The following is a 16,143-nucleotide window of genomic DNA, read 5'->3' on the forward strand; positions in this document are numbered from 1 at the left end:
ATAAAACGCATACATGCTAGTATAAAACATAGAATTTTTTTTTAAACATACACTCACACACTCACTCATCTTACACAAAAAATGGTTATAATATTTAAAAATGGTTACAGTTTTGGTTTGTCTTTAGCCACAACTTAAGCCTAGAAGTGAACTTTTTAAGTCAGATATCGATATAATATCGTTAAAAAAAAAAGATTCCTATTGATAGGCAATTTCAGTTTTTTTTTATTTTTGTTTAATTTTTTTAGTTTTGCAGTTTTCATTTTATGTGGTCAAAAGTAGTTTTGTCATTTTAACTCATGTTTATCTGGTCAAGAGGATAATTGTCCCTAGTGATGCAACATTAAAATATAATTAAATATTTGATACAATATTATCAACATTTGCCTTTATATTTTTATATACTTTATTTATTTCAAAGAAGGTTTTCGATATCCTTGAAAGTGACTTATTTATTCCTTTATTATAATCTTTTTTCTTACTCCAAACCAGCTGGTGGCGATAATACGTCCCTGAGTCTGACGTATCTACGCAGCACAGGAACAGCTGCTTGGGCAGGCCATGTGGTTCTCTGCGGCAGTTTATTCTCAGTTTTGTCGCTTTTTGGAGTTTTATGTTTAGCTTCTCATATCGGCTACACTTTGAACACAATAACGTATTAAGATACATCTAGTACCACATTTATTTAAGTAGGATAAAAATAGAATAACGATGGCGGCACCAGTGCAAGGCGAAGACAGTGATGATACCATGGACGAGTTTATGGAGAAGTTTAAAACACAGAAATACAAAAATGCGTTTAGTGAAAGCAACTGGGAGGAGGTAAGGACTGTCTCATTATTAGTAAAAAACAAACAACAAAAAAAACACTGGCAACTGCATGTCAGTACTGGTGAACGCGAGCTGATTGACGTTACTGAAGATCAAGCATTGTGCTGTAACATTTGGCTGAAACAGCTTGTTTTATATATCAATAAATACGCGTTTTATATCTTGCAGGAGTTTAATAAGGTGCCCATGTTCATGAAGACAGCCCCAGAAAACATAGACCCCGAGAAAAACCCTGATCTCGCCTGCATTCAGTCTTTAATCCATGATGATGACAGAACACCTGAAGGTGTGCGGCTCTTTATTTTGCTTTGGTTATGTGTTTTTTTTATTTTTTATTTTTTATGTAAGCAATGTACCTCCTTTAAATGGCAATTGAATACACTATAATTTAATAGTTTCTTCTTTTTTTCAGAGCAAGCCAGTGGTTTGAAGGATGAGGGGAATGATTACTTTAAGGAGAAGAATTATAAGAAAGCTGTAGTGTCTTACACAGAAGGATTGAAAAAGAACTGTATGGATCTTGAACTCAATGCAATTCTATACACCAACCGTGCAGCTGCACATTTCCATTTAGGTACAGTCAGTATTCCTTCAACCACACACAATGAGGTCTATGTTAACGTTAATCTGCCTTGCAAATGTGCCAGAATAATTTAGTTTTTCCTCATTAATTTATGCAATAAATTGTTTCCTCCAGGAAATATGCGTTCAGCTATGAATGATGCCACAGCTGCAAAGAAACTGAAGCCAGACCACATTAAAGCCATAATAAGAGGTGAGTTATGTCTGTAGTTCTATATCTCAGAAAGAAAACCAAAATAGCCTCTTCTGAAATTGCATTATTTTGTGTACAAAAAAACGAATAATATGTATATCTGTGTAATGTTATGTATGGATTTAGGGGCACAGTGCTCAATGGAGCTGCGTAATTACGCTGGAGTGTTGCAGTGGTGTGACGAAGGTCTCAAGCTGTTTCCCACCGACAAGAAACTACAGGAGCTGAGAGCCACAGCAGATAAATTGAAGGTAGAAATGCCTGACAGGAAGATATATTTATGGTGACCCATTCTGGATTTAGAGCATTTAAAGGGATAGTTCACCCAAAAATGCAATTTCAGTCATTAATTACTCCCCCTCATGTTGTTCCAAACCTGTATGACTTGCGTTCATCTTCAGAACACAAATTTAAGATATTTTTGATGAAATCCGAGAGCTCTCTGACCCCAGAAAAGGTATTAAATACATTGTTAAAATAATCCATGTGACTCCAGTGGTACAACCTTATTGTTATAAAACGACGAGAATACTTTTCATAAATTCAGCAATGTCTTCTCTTCTCTGTCACTCTCTTAAGCGATTCACGTTGTTGGGCTGTTCACACAGTGCAGCACTTATACGGCCGAATGCCGTTTTTTTCTATGAAATTATGCTGCTATCAGATTTTTTTTAATGCATATTTTTCGGAGTGTTGACACAGAATTAGTCGATTAATGTTTGATGTAAAATATAAATATGTTAATATTAAATTCCACAATCATTACAATTAAACTATTCACTTTATTCATTTATAATTGCACATTACCACCTTATTACTTGCTAATTTACACCTTTTTGTTCATAATGTTCTCATTTGTTTCTCTCTCTCTCTGTTTGTTTTCTCCCGTGTCTTTCGTCTGCACCAAGGCAAATTGTGGGCATTTTATATTCTGCAAATAATGTTCTAATGTATAAATTAGAGCTGCATGATTCTTGATAAATTTAGAATCACATTTTTTTGTGTCAAATAGAGATCACGATTCTAAATAGCACGGTCCTTCGGGTGAGACGCGAAAACCGAGGTCCTGACTCTGTGGTCATTAAAAATCCCATGGCACTTTCTTGTAAAGAGTAGGGGTGTAACCCCTGTGTCCTGGCCAAATTCCCTCCATTGGCCCTTACCAACCATGGCCTCCTAATAATCCCCATCCATTGAATTGGCTCTATCACTCCCTCTCCTCTCCACCTATCGCTGATGTGTGGTGAGCGCACTGGCGCTTTTGTACTGTGGATGCTGCACACTGATGGTGGTTGAGGAGAGACCCCTGACATGAGTGTAAAGTGCTTTTTGGATGTACAGTAGTACATATGAAAGCGCTATATAAATGCCTCATTCATAAATAGACCACCAAACAAAATAACAATTTATTATAGATTCTGACAAAATGTTAATTGTTGCAATTTATTTATAAAAAAAAAAAAAATATATATATATATATATATATATATATAACTTTTTTTATTTTTTTTTATCAAAGCCACACAATGAATTTTTCGAATGAATGATTCAATGACAAATGCATGTTTTAACAGTCCATTGTTGCCACCTTCTGGTGTAATGATGTAATTGTTACAATCTTTATTTAAAGCGTCAAAAGTGATTTCCTCTATTTTGATCATTACCATACCATCAATGTTTATATTCAAAACTTTCATCAAACTTTTATCCCAGTACTTCTGTGATAGTTTGAATTATTGTAACATAGAAATAACGATACTGTGTGGTTGAAAAGATTGATTGTGCAGCTGTTTCATACGTATACATGACAGCTGCTCTCTCTGGGTCGGTGCCAGCTCCGGCGCAGATTTGAATGTTTCACTGTGATTGTACTTGTCGATCTTTTAAGAAGTATCCATTTATTTGTATTGTAGAGAGAAGCTGACAAGGATGCCAGAAAGGCAAAGGTTAAAGCGAAAAAGGAGCAGAAAGAGAAAGAAGCATTGTCAGCTGCCATTAAGGTACTGCAGAAACTAAGTTTAATCGTAAAAACGTTTTTCTTAAACTGAATTATGAAAAGGCGAAATATTCAATGGCAGTTTTTTACTTAGGAGCGTGGCATTAAACTTCTGAAGACCAAGAAGTCTCGACACAGGGGTTCTGACAGTGAGGATGATGATGGAGGACCGTCTAGAGCTCTGGCTGATCTGGAGCTTGATGGAATGGGCTCGCAGGAGGCCACAGGAGCTCGTGTTTATATGGATGAGCAGGGAGTCCTCCACTGGCCGGTGCTGTTCCTCTACCCTGAACACAGCCAGACGGACTTCATATCTGCCTTCTGCGAGAACTCCAGGTTTGTTACAAAGTCAAAACGTCGTTATCAAAATGTGTATCCTTTCTGAGGAAGGGAGATCTGGATAGGAAATTACTATTGGAATTTGAGTTATTCTCTTTAAATTTAAGAGCTGCAAATATTTTAAATTTTTGTAACCACTCTTTCTTTGTTCTTCAGCTTCATGGACCATTTGGCAGTTATGTTTGGTGAAGAGCTTCCTCCTTGGGATACAGAAAGAAAATACCAGCCACAAAATCTACAGGTCGGTACAAAAAGATCTTAACCTTACACCTTTTTGATCCATCGTTGTTCACTTTTGCTTGAGAATTTTAATTAGATGCATTACCACAAAGAGTTGTTTTTTAACTTTGATCACATCCATCTGTAACCACACAACTATGTTTTTTTAGCTGTTCTTTGAGGATCATGAAAAAGGACATCTTTATCAAGTTGATCTTGAAAAGTCACTTCTTAATGTTCTTCAGCATCAAAGGTATTTCAAAGGAATTTCTTCTAAGTAGTTTTTATCACTGCTTGAATTGGTCTTTGATGTTTTTTTCTCTCCGTTTTGTTCTTTCCAGGTACTCTGTGAAGGCAGGATCACCTAGTTTCATTGTGCTGGTATCAGGCTCTCCATTTTCTAAGCAGTTTTTATCAGGAAAAAAGGTCCAGAGATCGAGATGATTGAAATGTTCTGTTTGGACCTTGAAAGACTTTAAATGACTTGGCCATAAATCAACCTCCGGACATTTCTGCTCACCCCACCCTTTCATCAGTGGATTTATTTTGCAGCGATGTAAATGATTCACTTTAAAGGATTAGTTCACCCCAAAATTAAAATGTTGTCATTAATTACTCACCCTCATGTCACTCCAAACCCATAAGACCTTCGTTCATCTTCGGAACACAAATTAAGATATTTTTGATGAAATCCGAGAGGTTTCTGAACCACACATAGACTGCAACACAATAACCACTTACAAGGCCCAGAAAGGTAGTAAAGACATTGTTAAAATAGTTCTGACTACAGTGGTTCAACCTTCAACCAACAAACTTTTCTCTTCTCCTACACTATTTATCTAGCAAACCGGGTTCTACGTCAAAACGGCAGCTCATTATTGGTCGTCGCTGTTCATGTGAGCTCAACGCATGCATGTGATGCTGACGCAGGAGCTTGCCAATAGAGAGGCGGTATTCTGTTGTAGAACCTGGAACTGCTGCACTGTTTACTATGTGAATAGCGGAGGAGAATGAAGTGGAAGAGAATAAATTGTCGTTATTTTTTTTTGTTTTTTGCACACAAAGTATTCTCGTCGCTTCATAACATTAAGGTTGAACCACTTTTAGTCAGGACTATTTTAACAATGTCTTTACTACCTTTCTGGGCCTTGTAAGTTGCAATGACGTTGTGGTCTATGTGTGGTTCAGAAACCTCAAGATTTCATCAAAAATACCTTAATTTGTGTTCTGAAGATGAATGAAGATCTTCCGGGTTTGGAATGACATGAGGGTGAGTAAGTAATAACAGAATTTTCATTTTGGGGTGAACTAACCCTGTAAAAGTCATAAAAGCATTTTCTTTGGTAAACATTTCTTTAATCTGCATCTTGTATATGGTATGGAATGGTATTAGACTGTTGAATAAGATTAAGAAGACTCAATGTTATTCCAGATTCATAATTTACATCAGTTTTTAATGCAGATTGAAAACATGTATTTAACTGCATTTTTAATATTGGATAAAAATAATAGATGGTCATGAAGAAACGTAAAAGAAGCTGTTTAAAGTATAGCCCAGCCAAAGCAGAAAATTCTGTTCTCATTTACCATCTAAACAGGGATGACTTTCTTCTTCGGAAAACAAATTATATTTTGAAAAAAAAATGTAGGAAACAACACCGGAGCCCATTGACTTCCACTAAAAAACACTGATACGTTTCTTTTTCAGTAAAAAGAAAGTCACATGGTTTTATAGCGTCATACGTGTAAGTAAATGATGACAGAATGTTTATTTGTGGAGTATTGCTTTAAAACATTTTCTTACAAAATAAATTAGAATTAAAGATTTTGGAGTTGTCTTTTAGACAACATTAACTCATTTAGTTTCTACTATATAATGCAAATTGCAAACCTCATTTACTGAGGATTAATCAATGAAACAATCTCTGTTTTACTGTAAATAATTTATTTGCGATGAAATTCACTTGTCATACGGTTCCATTAAACCATTTGTCACACAAATTCTTGTCACATACAATCTCTTGTAAAAAGTAAAAGCATAAAATTATGGAATCTTCACACTTGGAGGATGTTCATCCATCAAATCACAGATATGACACAAACAAATTTCTGCTTAATGGACCAACATTCATATACCTCAAACAATTTAAATTATTTATTTTCAGCCTGCATTCTTTGGGGTGTGAACTTAAATCTGATTCCAACTTTCTAGAATAGCGTTTGACATCAGCTTTGCAGGAGGGATTTTCTCCAAGCCTATTTTCTATCAATGGTATGAGAAAAGTGCCCAAAATTTCAACGTACACTTGTGCATTGACTGCTACGGTAATCATTGCTATCTCCCCTGGTCCTTTACCTGACATGCAACCCCATATCATAAATGAGTTGGGAATCGGGCAGCATCTTTATGCGTTTTATTAGAATGGCACCAGACAAAGGTTCCAGCATCATCTCCTTGGCCAATGCAGATTTGCGATTCATCACTGAATCTTACTTTTATTCTATCATTCACATTACATTGAGTGATTCAATACTTTTTTGATCTGGGAAAAAAAAGGTCATATGATTAGGGTCCAATTCTTACTATTAACTACAGCTTTTGCCTCAATAAACTCCTAATTACTGCTTATTAATAGTTAGTAAGGTAGTTGTTAAGTTTAGGTATTGGGTAGGATTAGGGTAGGGGCATCCAATCCTGATCCTGGAGGGCCACTGTCCTGCAGAGTTTAGCTCCAACCTCAATTAAGCACACCTGTACAAGCTAATCAAGGTCTTATTAGGCATACTAGAAACTTCCAGACTGGTGGTGAGGCAAGTTGGAACTAAACTCTGCAGGACAGTGGCCCTCCAGGACCGAGTTTGGACACCCCTGGCATTAGGGGATGTAGAATAAGGCATTAATATCTGCCTAAAACATATCTAAAAAACAGCCATGAATTTGCTTGAGGTATATGTTTCATGAAGCCAGCATACTATATTGAACAATACTTTTTTGTCTGTGATTGCCAGGGGTTGTACAGTGGTCTGAGACCACTAGTGGAAATTATTTTATTTTATTTATTTATTATTTATTAACTTTTTTTAACAAATGATTTTATTAACATAATTTAAGTGAAACCATTTTTTAATCTACTTTTGCTTTAATGACAGCAGCACTCAAGCCGACATGAACTATACATTTGTGTAAAACTTTATGATGTATTCAGCATGATTCGATAATGTTCCTAAAAGGTTTGGGGGGGGGGGGGGGGGCTGGGGTTATCCCAGATTTTTTATGTGGTCTCAAGGTGTGGTCACATTTACTATTTCTCAGCAAAATTTTACAGCTGGAATCCAGTCATTCCAAAAGGAATGCAATTGGGTGTTTAAAAAAAAAATTGTATTGTATTGACAATGGGCAGTTTTTTGCATGTGAAATTTCACTGATGCTGTTTTCTAATGTGACGGCCCTTTCAGGCTTCTAAACTATGTAGTACATTGTTTAAACACTTAGTTCTCGTCAAACTGGCTCTTCACGCTTTGTGGCATGTGTTGGAGAAAAGGGTAGCCATAAAGGCAACATTTCAAAGCGACTTTTAACACCATAGTAATACATTTAGAATTTAATACATTCCTTTGTCCATCACTCAGCTTTACCAGATGGGAATACCTCTGGTTAGAAATAAGCTACATTATTAATTACCGTCTTAACATGCATAATTCATGGGCATCACATTATTGCACATCAGCACATTATCTGGAGTCACCTTCCCATTGCTCCACAGACCCTTTTAAATAGAAAGGGACCTGCCCAGTGTGAACCTTTTCCCTTGTGGCTGTACACTATTCAGCAGCCTTCTAACCACCTCCAACCTCCCCTTCCTGATCAGTTCTTTTGAGAGCTCTGTCACCTCATCCGTATTTGCTCGGCATAGTGCTTTCAACTCAGTCTGAACAACATGTGTTCCATATCGCTTTTCCGCCTCTTTTAAACATTCTTCTAATTGGATAATTGTTTCATCTGTGTCCCTCCCACATTGGGTGAAGCTCACAAGAATAGCCTGTAGCATGCAGCGCAGTACCATCGTGTTTTGGACGCTGAGAGGTTCCAGTTCAAGCGCTTTCCTAAAACAGTCGATCGCATTCTGCTCCTCTCCTTTCAGCAGCAGGCAGCGACCCCGCAGGAGCTGTAGCTTAGAGATTGTAGAGCCGAGAGGACATTGAAGAGCTTTAGATAGACTAACCAGGGCCTGGTTTATCGCCATCTCATCAACCAACAGGCTCTCCTGTAGGGCGTCCACACCCATGTAGTAGTAAACCTGAGAGAAGTGGAGAGATGGATATGTTATGCTCTTAAAATACATAGTAACTATGTTAGTAGCTACTTTACCGTTCAAAAGTTTGGAATAGAGACGTTTTGGTTACACTTTATTTTAAGGTGGCCTATCCTTGTTACAGTGTGGGCTAATTTTACATTTAATTACTAATAATAGTAATAGTGTTTTTAATATTTAGGTTTAGGTTAATATTTAGTTGCATGTAATTATGCATAATTTATAGTACTTCAATAACTACATGTAACACTGAAAAATAAAGTTACCAATTTTTCTGAAAGAAATCTCTTCTGCTCACTAAGGCTGCATTTATTGCAGAGCTCTAAAAAATGCTATTGGATTGTTTTAACCAAGCAGTTGGATTAAATGTTTGCTTAAAACAACCCAACTGTTGGGCTAAAACAACCTAATGGCTGGGTTAGTCCATTTTCAACCCAACTTGGGTTGTTTTTAACCCAGCATTTTTTAGAGTGTAGAATATGAAGTAGTTTAGTCAAACTATTCAGCATGAATGTGAAGATTTTGTTTTAGTATTATTTAAACATGATGATTTACCAATAATTTATTTCAAATTCATAACTGTTTGTAAATGGGTCTTTCACAGCAGTGAATCAACTGCTGAGATTCATCTTTGAAAGATGTGACATCATCTCTTGTAAACATCACGTAATGATGCACAGCCATCAATACTTGACATACAAAACACAACAATGGTGACACTCAACAAATAATAAAAGCACTTATACAACATAAACCAACATTACAAAATAAACCAACAACACAAACTGCTAAAAGCGAAGCAAACATAAGCTCAGCACAGATAAAACCAACAAGAATCAAGAACGCACTGCATTCTGGGTAGGCTACCTTCATAGTACATAAACACTGTAGAAATACAGTATGTTGTTTGTTTACAGTAAATCGTTTTTTCCAATACTGTAAACTCACAGTAAAACCACATTTTTAGTGCACTTAGATAAGAGAAAAGTGAAATTACTGTGAAAGTAATGCAATTATTAACCTGGGAATATACTGTAATTTCCCACTCAAATGTTTAACAGTGTGAAAAAATTTTTTTTCACAAAGATAGGAATGTTTATTAGACACCAAATCAGTATAAGAATGATTGTGACGTGAAGACTGCAGCAATGGCTGCTGAAAATTCAGCTTTACCATCACCGGAATGAATTACATTGTATAGTATATTCAAATAGAATGGTTATTTTAAATATTAATAATATTATTGTTTTACTGTATTTTACTATAAATAAATGCAGCCTTTGTCAGTTTTCTTTCAAAAACATAAAAAAAGCACAATTATTCCAAACTTTTGACCGGTAGTGTTGTGTTCTCATAACTACCTGACCCATCTCCAAATGAGTCCTCAAACAGGGTCGGACAGCCAAAACCCGTTCCAGGTCAGCACGAGCCTCTTTTAGAATCTGACGGTCAGGGATTCCACCTTGGCCACACTTCGCTTTATCAAGATCCTTTGCATAAGTGGTGACACTAAGCTGGAGAAAAGATAGAAAAGGACAAAGAATACATATTTTTAGGTGCATTAAAACGATCAAAACAAGATTAGACAGAGAGTAATAAAATGCTAAACATCTAAACAGAAATTAATGTACAATGGCCCCAACAAGAGCTTGTACACCTTATCCATTTTAATCAAAACATTAAAACAGGCAGAGGTTTGTTTCATCTAATAATATAATTAATATTGTTAAAAATTAAGAGAAGCATTTGGCCATTTTCTGTTTAATTGTTAGTGGAGTATAAGCCTCAGTAACGATTTGAATCATTCGTGAAATGGGTTTGCAAAAAGCTCTGAAATTGTTTGCGTTTCAGTTTGATTCATTGGAAAGGTTCACTCACGCACTGAATCATTTGCAGCAGTTTCTCACACAGTAACGGAATACTTTAGAACTGGATGAGGTGATATTTATCTATAAGTAATATGAACCATTGTATGAAACAAAACTTGTAAATGTGTGTCTCTTTAGCTTGTGAACATGCAGCACACTTTATACTGCATGTAAAGACAATTTATATAAATATATCCAAAACGGCATCAAAATTCCGGCCATATTCCACTTCAATAGCAGCAAAATTGTTTTGCAGATTGGTTTTTTATTATATGAAAATCACACATTTAAAATGTTCAAACACTTCTGGGGAAACTTTACATTTATTACAATATTGCCTTTTAGTCTTTAAGTAACAAAATGGGTGTTTCTTTGTCTGTGCAGAAGCATTTTATCCTAGATTATCCTGGGGTGTGATTCAAGGAGAGGTTATAAAACTTGTAACTCTTTATTTTAGGGTTCAATTCACGCTATTAACTAGTTGCTTATTAGCTTTCCTATTATTGGCTGTTCATTAGTACTATAAAGCACATAGTAATGCCTTATTCTGCCTGACTTTATTTGACATCCCTTAATCCTACCCAATACCTAAACTTAAACTCTACAAAAACTACCTTACTAACTATTAATAAGCAGTAAATTAGGAGTTCATTGAGGTAAAAGTCATAGTTAAAGGGTTAGTTCACCCAAAAATGAAAATTCTGTCATTAATTACTCACCCTCATGTCGTTGGACACCCGTAAGACCTCCGTTCATATTCGGAACTCAAATGAAGATATTTTAGTTGAAAGCTGATGGCTGAGAAAGGCTTCACACAGGCCTCCATTGGCATTCAGTACATTGACACTTCCAAGATCCATGAAAGGCACTTAAAACGTCGTTATAAAGTCTATCTCACCACAGTGGCTCTACAATAATCTTACAATGCGACGACAATAGTTTTTGTGCGCAAAAAAAAATCAAAATAACACCTTTATCCAACTTGTTCTCGACTTCCGTGTGTGCCTCCACGACGCATGCGCGAGAATATGACGTAGCGCCGGTGTTCGGGAATCCATGAAATACACACTTAAGCCCCATTTTGAGCACTACGCCGGGACCTAAAGCACGATCAATGTAGAATCCAACAGCTTAGACACGCGCGTCTTCCTCTGCTCGTAAACAAATCGCTTCTGGGTCATCTGTCCGAACGCCGGATCTGCGTCATATTCTCGCGCATGCGTCGTGGAGGCATACACGGAAGTCGAGAACAAGTTGGATAAAGGTGTTATTTTGATTTTTTTTTGCGCACAAAAACTATTGTCGTCGCATCGTAAGATTATTGTAGAGCCACTGTGGTGAGATAGACTTTGTAACGACGTTTTAAGTGCCTTTCATGGATCTTGGAAGTGTCAATGTACTGAATGCCAATGGAGGCCTGTGTGAAGCCTTTCTCAGCATCAGCTTTCAACTAAAATATCTCCATTTGTGTTCCGAATATGAACGGAGGACTTACGGGTGTCCAACGACATGAGGGTGAGTAATTAATGACAGAATTTTCATTTTTGGGTGAACTAACCCTTTAATAGTGAATATTAGGGGTGGCACGGTACATGGAAAAAAACCGAACCGTTCGGTTCGCTTGTGTCGGTTCGGTGTGTGTGTGTCGCACGGTTCGCGCCTGCGCAATGTATCCTCGTGCCCGCATGTTACCTCAGACAGCTGGTGTCCTTTTCGCGCGAAATAAGAGGTTTGTGTGGACATACAGTAAAGTAAAAGTGGAGTGCTGCAGGTCACGTCACATGTAGAAATGAAAGTGGGAGAGATAAGGAAGGCTGCCGGAGTTGGAGGATGCGCTAACATCGTATAGCAGGGAAGATGCAGTGCGAGAGCGGGTGCTGCGCGACTCGCGAGACAAACACTGCCAGTGTGTGTATGCGCAGCGGGCACGCGCGGCGCGGCACCCGCTCTCGCACTGAACCGCGGCTAGTGTGAGAGAGAGTGTGTCTGGTGTGTGTGTGTGTGTGTGTGTGTGTGTGTGAGAGTCTGTGGGAGATTGAGTGTGTGTGTGAGTCTGTGGGAGATTGTGTGTGTGTGTGTGTGTGTGTGTGTGTGTGTGTGTGTGTGTGTGTGTGTGTGTGTGTGTGTGTGTGTGTGTGTGTGTCTGTCTGTGAGAGTGTGAATCTGTGGGACAGGCAAATATAGTCTGTCACATTTTCCAGTGTTCTCCTCCGAGCCCTGTCTGTCTCGTGCTTTGATTTATGAAGGGCAACATATCTGCTGCAAATGCGACCGTGTTCCCCTCTGTCTCATACACACATTCATATAACATGCTGTATATAAGTAGTTCACATGATAAATGTAACATTTAAAAGTTAAGATATGCTTCTAGTTCTAATAATTTAAACATGCCTTTGAAGTTTGGGCAAAAACTTCTGGCAGTGTTGTGTTTTCGTGTATTTTATGTTATTTTTTCCCAGCGCTGGATGTCATATGGTGATTGTGAAACACACGGGACACTTGGTGAAATGTGTTAATCAGGTCAGCTGAATTAAAGCCACAGTGCATTGTTCTGATCAAAATTGATATGATTAACATGAAAAATGTACGGCAATGTGTCGGACTCGGTTGACAGCCAGTTAGGAAACAACTTGATATAACAATTTTTAATACTGTATCCTAATTGTGGATGATTAAGCCATATATATCATATGCTGAAGTAAATTTCTGGAGTGTTAACGATAAAAAACAACAACAAAAAGAACCGTACAGAACCGAAAACCGTGACCCTAAAACCGTGATACGAACCGAACCGTGGGTTTTGTGAACCGTGCCACCCCTAGTGAATATGTGTTCCCCCTACTAAAGTGTTACCAAATAATAAATAATAAAATAACAAATACACTCAGCATATTCAATGTTTGTGAGAGTATAGGCACTTGTGAATACAAAGAAATATACTGTATATGAAAAATTGTAATGAGTTGTTGAATGTTGATTTGGAGATTTGTCTTACCTTGGCACGTGTGCAGTACGCCTGCCAGTTGAGTTCTGCATCAGGCAGGACACTCAGTGCCATGTTACAGATACCTATGGCCATCTCCAGTTTGCCTGACAGGAAGAACACGTCCGCTAGCCTGTTGAGTATGAAAGCATCATCTGTGGCGAGCTTAATGGCCTGTGAAAATCAGCAGTGAGAACAAATCTGATCATTTAGAGCCTTTACACTGCATTATTACTCACATAGTCACAGTTTTATAAGCTTTCAGTTTAACAGCTAATGTTTAATCATATCAAACATAAGCCTAAGCTCATCTTTCTAATATCTGTGTCAATAAACAACACAGTTACATGTCATGGGACATGTTGTGGATACAGAGGAAATGTGTGCAAATAAAACTGAAATCTGATTAGCTTGACCACAATAAAACATTCCACACGTTTCCTAGGCTGACATTCATTACCGATCCATAACACGTCAAAGGGTCCGATCCAGAGAAACCACAGTCATGGACTGACATTGGCACAGTGGAGAACTCCTCCGTCCGCTCCAGCATGAGACCAACATAACACCAGGCCAGGGCTAGAGAGAAAAGAGAGATATAATGACCTTGTCTGAATGATTCCTTGACATCTGAGATCTGCTGATAAGTAGAAAGCCAAGCGTGACATGTGGCAACATAAAACTGGAAAGGCTGGTCTGTGAAACCTTTTACTTCTCCTTTTATGTAAGGGTGAATAATGGACTGGGCCAAGGGGGGCCTCTAGTTGTCAGGGCCCTCAACGTGAGAGTGAAGTAAATGTAAAAAATGTATTGACAGACAAAAAGCACTTGAATATGTGCCAGTGAGTACTGTCAATGTGAAATAGACAAAAAAGGGACATTTTCTCTGTTCTTGGCCCCTCCATACTATCAATGCCTCCTGAACACCTCCAATATTTGCAAATGCATTATTTGGACATTACATTTCACGACTCTGAGGACCATAATCAGTCCTTGATTAATGGTATCATCAATGAACTGAATGTGCTTTATTAAAAACCAATAAATCCATTCTTCATCATATATAGGGCCGGTTTCACAGACAGGGCTTAGATTAAGCCAGGATTAAGCCTTAGTTCAATTAAGACATTTAAGAGGATTTTATAAATGTGCCTAGAAAAAAAAACACTAGTGTGCATCTTGAGACAAAACAATGGAACTGACTGATATTTTTTAGAATATGCCGGTGCAAGTTGCTTTCAGTTTTAACACCTCAAACGTACATTTTAGTCTGGGACTAGCTACTAGATGAGTCTGTGAAACCAGAGGATAATATATGAAAATTACCTTTGAGATGTGTGTTGTCAGATTGTAGAGTCTCTGTGAGAAGCTTGAGGCCCTTGTTGAAATAGGTCAGTCTCGTGAGGTCAATGTCTTTTGAATCCCTCACAATTCCATCTAACCTATTAACACAAAGAAACAAAGGTTAAGATCAGCCTATTAATGTTTAAGTTCATGATAAGGAATGACTGAGCTGCCTAAAATGCTTAGATATGCAGTCAGATGTTTGATAATGTGTTAAAAATGAAGTTAAACAGGTGTGTCGAAAAATACTTATGTTAATACCTTATGTAAATTGTTGCCATTTTGAAATACCAGCTTCTTTTTTCCTCTATTGGTATCTGTAAGAAATAAAACAATGTTATACTCTGTGATAAAACACTCAATTTCCAATGTACTGTGTTCATTTCCGCATATATATTTTTGTTTTCGCTGTATTTTGAACTGTGCTTTGTATTGTGTTGTGTTTTAGGGTTAAAGGAAATGTTAACGGAAAATTCCCTGGCAGAAAATTCTGTCCGTATTTTTTCTGTTTTTTTTTTTAAGTGATAAAGATACTTGGCTCAATGACATGACAAATATTTGTCTATCTAACAACTCAAAAATACATACAAAAAAATCTATTTATTGCATACAATTGCTTGTATACATCCCTTCTATGATAAGTAAGTTTTTAATTTCTGAATTATATTTTTTGGAAGGGTCATTAAGTAAAAATGTCTAACATTTCTATCATTCTAGGGCCCAGCAGACCCTCAAAGTCAATAAGTCTCTTAAAATATCAGAAATTTGTAGCCAAGTTTAGTTATAAAAACTAAGTCCAACTCCCATGTGTGAATTAAAAAAATTTTTTTAGATTCTTATATGTCATTGACTCTCCTACAAGATATCTATGTCTCCCTGAAACTCACCAGTTCCTCTCCGTAATCGAGCGCACGGTTGTATAACATAAGCGCAGCTGTCAGTCTCTCCCGTAAATCTTCGTCCCTCTCCAGCTCCACATCATGAGGATGTGCATACGCCTGTTCAGCCAAGCACCGTGCCACCCTGAGCCTGCAGTCTGTCTGGTTCTCCCCCATCTCTGGCCCCATGAGGGCAGCCACACGCTCCACGCACTCCCTCTCCTCCAGCTCGCGACCCAGGCGTTCGTATACGTAATCCAGATTGGCCCAGGCGTTGAGGTTTTCTGGATCCTCTTGGCAGATGCTGTGAAAGGCCTCTTCTGCCGTCTCCAGTTCGTCCATATGAAAGGCCAGCAGGCCCAGCATATTGCGCACTGCGTACTGTAGTCGTCCCGTCTCCGCTTCAAGCTCAGCCCTGAGACTCTCACGCTTGAGCTGGGTGTCTCGGTGCCGAAGTGTGGCTGGTCCATTGGGTTCACCATTCAGATTCAGATCCAAATGAAAGTGACCAGGGATGTAGGCCATCCCCTCAATCAGAGATTCAATGTCCTCTTCTGTGCTGTCTTCCATTGTCTCCCACATACGTACTGACAATGC

General features: G+C 37.8%; 2 protein-coding genes across 2 annotated transcripts; one reads left to right on the forward strand and one right to left on the reverse strand.

Annotated features, from left to right (window-relative positions):
• The first annotated feature begins 506 nt into the window (after positions 1 to 506).
• On the forward strand, positions 507 to 6,175 carry ttc4 (tetratricopeptide repeat domain 4). The gene is made up of 10 exons (XM_079840226.1): positions 507 to 822; positions 1,000 to 1,117; positions 1,244 to 1,405; positions 1,529 to 1,606; positions 1,733 to 1,857; positions 3,520 to 3,606; positions 3,697 to 3,938; positions 4,098 to 4,182; positions 4,331 to 4,413; positions 4,502 to 6,175. Exons 1-10 carry the CDS (start codon positions 712 to 714, stop codon positions 4,602 to 4,604), a joined length of 1,194 nt encoding a protein of 397 aa, XP_079696352.1. The 5' UTR covers positions 507 to 711; the 3' UTR covers positions 4,605 to 6,175.
• Positions 6,176 to 7,243: 1,068 nt separating this feature from the next.
• ttc22 (tetratricopeptide repeat domain 22) lies at positions 7,244 to 16,143 on the reverse strand. Its single transcript, XM_079840227.1, has 7 exons — positions 15,556 to 16,143; positions 14,930 to 14,985; positions 14,651 to 14,766; positions 13,785 to 13,903; positions 13,337 to 13,498; positions 9,835 to 9,987; positions 7,244 to 8,458 (listed from the first exon to the last, which is right to left on the reverse strand). Exons 1-7 carry the CDS (start codon positions 16,126 to 16,128, stop codon positions 7,931 to 7,933), a joined length of 1,707 nt encoding a protein of 568 aa, XP_079696353.1. The 5' UTR covers positions 16,129 to 16,143; the 3' UTR covers positions 7,244 to 7,930.

The sequence above is a fragment of the Gobio gobio genome (genome assembly GCF_949357685.1).
Source record: "Gobio gobio genome assembly, chromosome: 17".
Lineage (NCBI taxonomy): Eukaryota > Metazoa > Chordata > Actinopteri > Cypriniformes > Gobionidae > Gobio > Gobio gobio.

Excerpts from the sequence above, each read along its gene's own strand:
- ttc22 (XM_079840227.1), bottom strand. The coding sequence starts at position 16,128 with ATGTGGGAGACAATGGAAGACAGCACAGAAGAGGACATTGAATCTCTG. Across the intron at positions 14,986-15,555 it reads TCGATTACGGAGAGGAACTG|ATACCAATAGAGGAAAAAAG; the intron begins GTGAGTTTCAGG and ends TATTTCTTACAG. Across the intron at positions 13,499-13,784 it reads CTTTGACGTGTTATGGATCG|GCCATTAAGCTCGCCACAGA; the intron begins GTAATGAATGTC and ends TGATTTTCACAG.
- ttc4 (XM_079840226.1), top strand. The coding sequence starts at position 712 with ATGGCGGCACCAGTGCAAGGCGAAGACAGTGATGATACCATGGACGAG. Across the intron at positions 3,607-3,696 it reads CATTGTCAGCTGCCATTAAG|GAGCGTGGCATTAAACTTCT; the intron begins GTACTGCAGAAA and ends TTTTTTACTTAG. Across the intron at positions 4,183-4,330 it reads ACCAGCCACAAAATCTACAG|CTGTTCTTTGAGGATCATGA; the intron begins GTCGGTACAAAA and ends ATGTTTTTTTAG.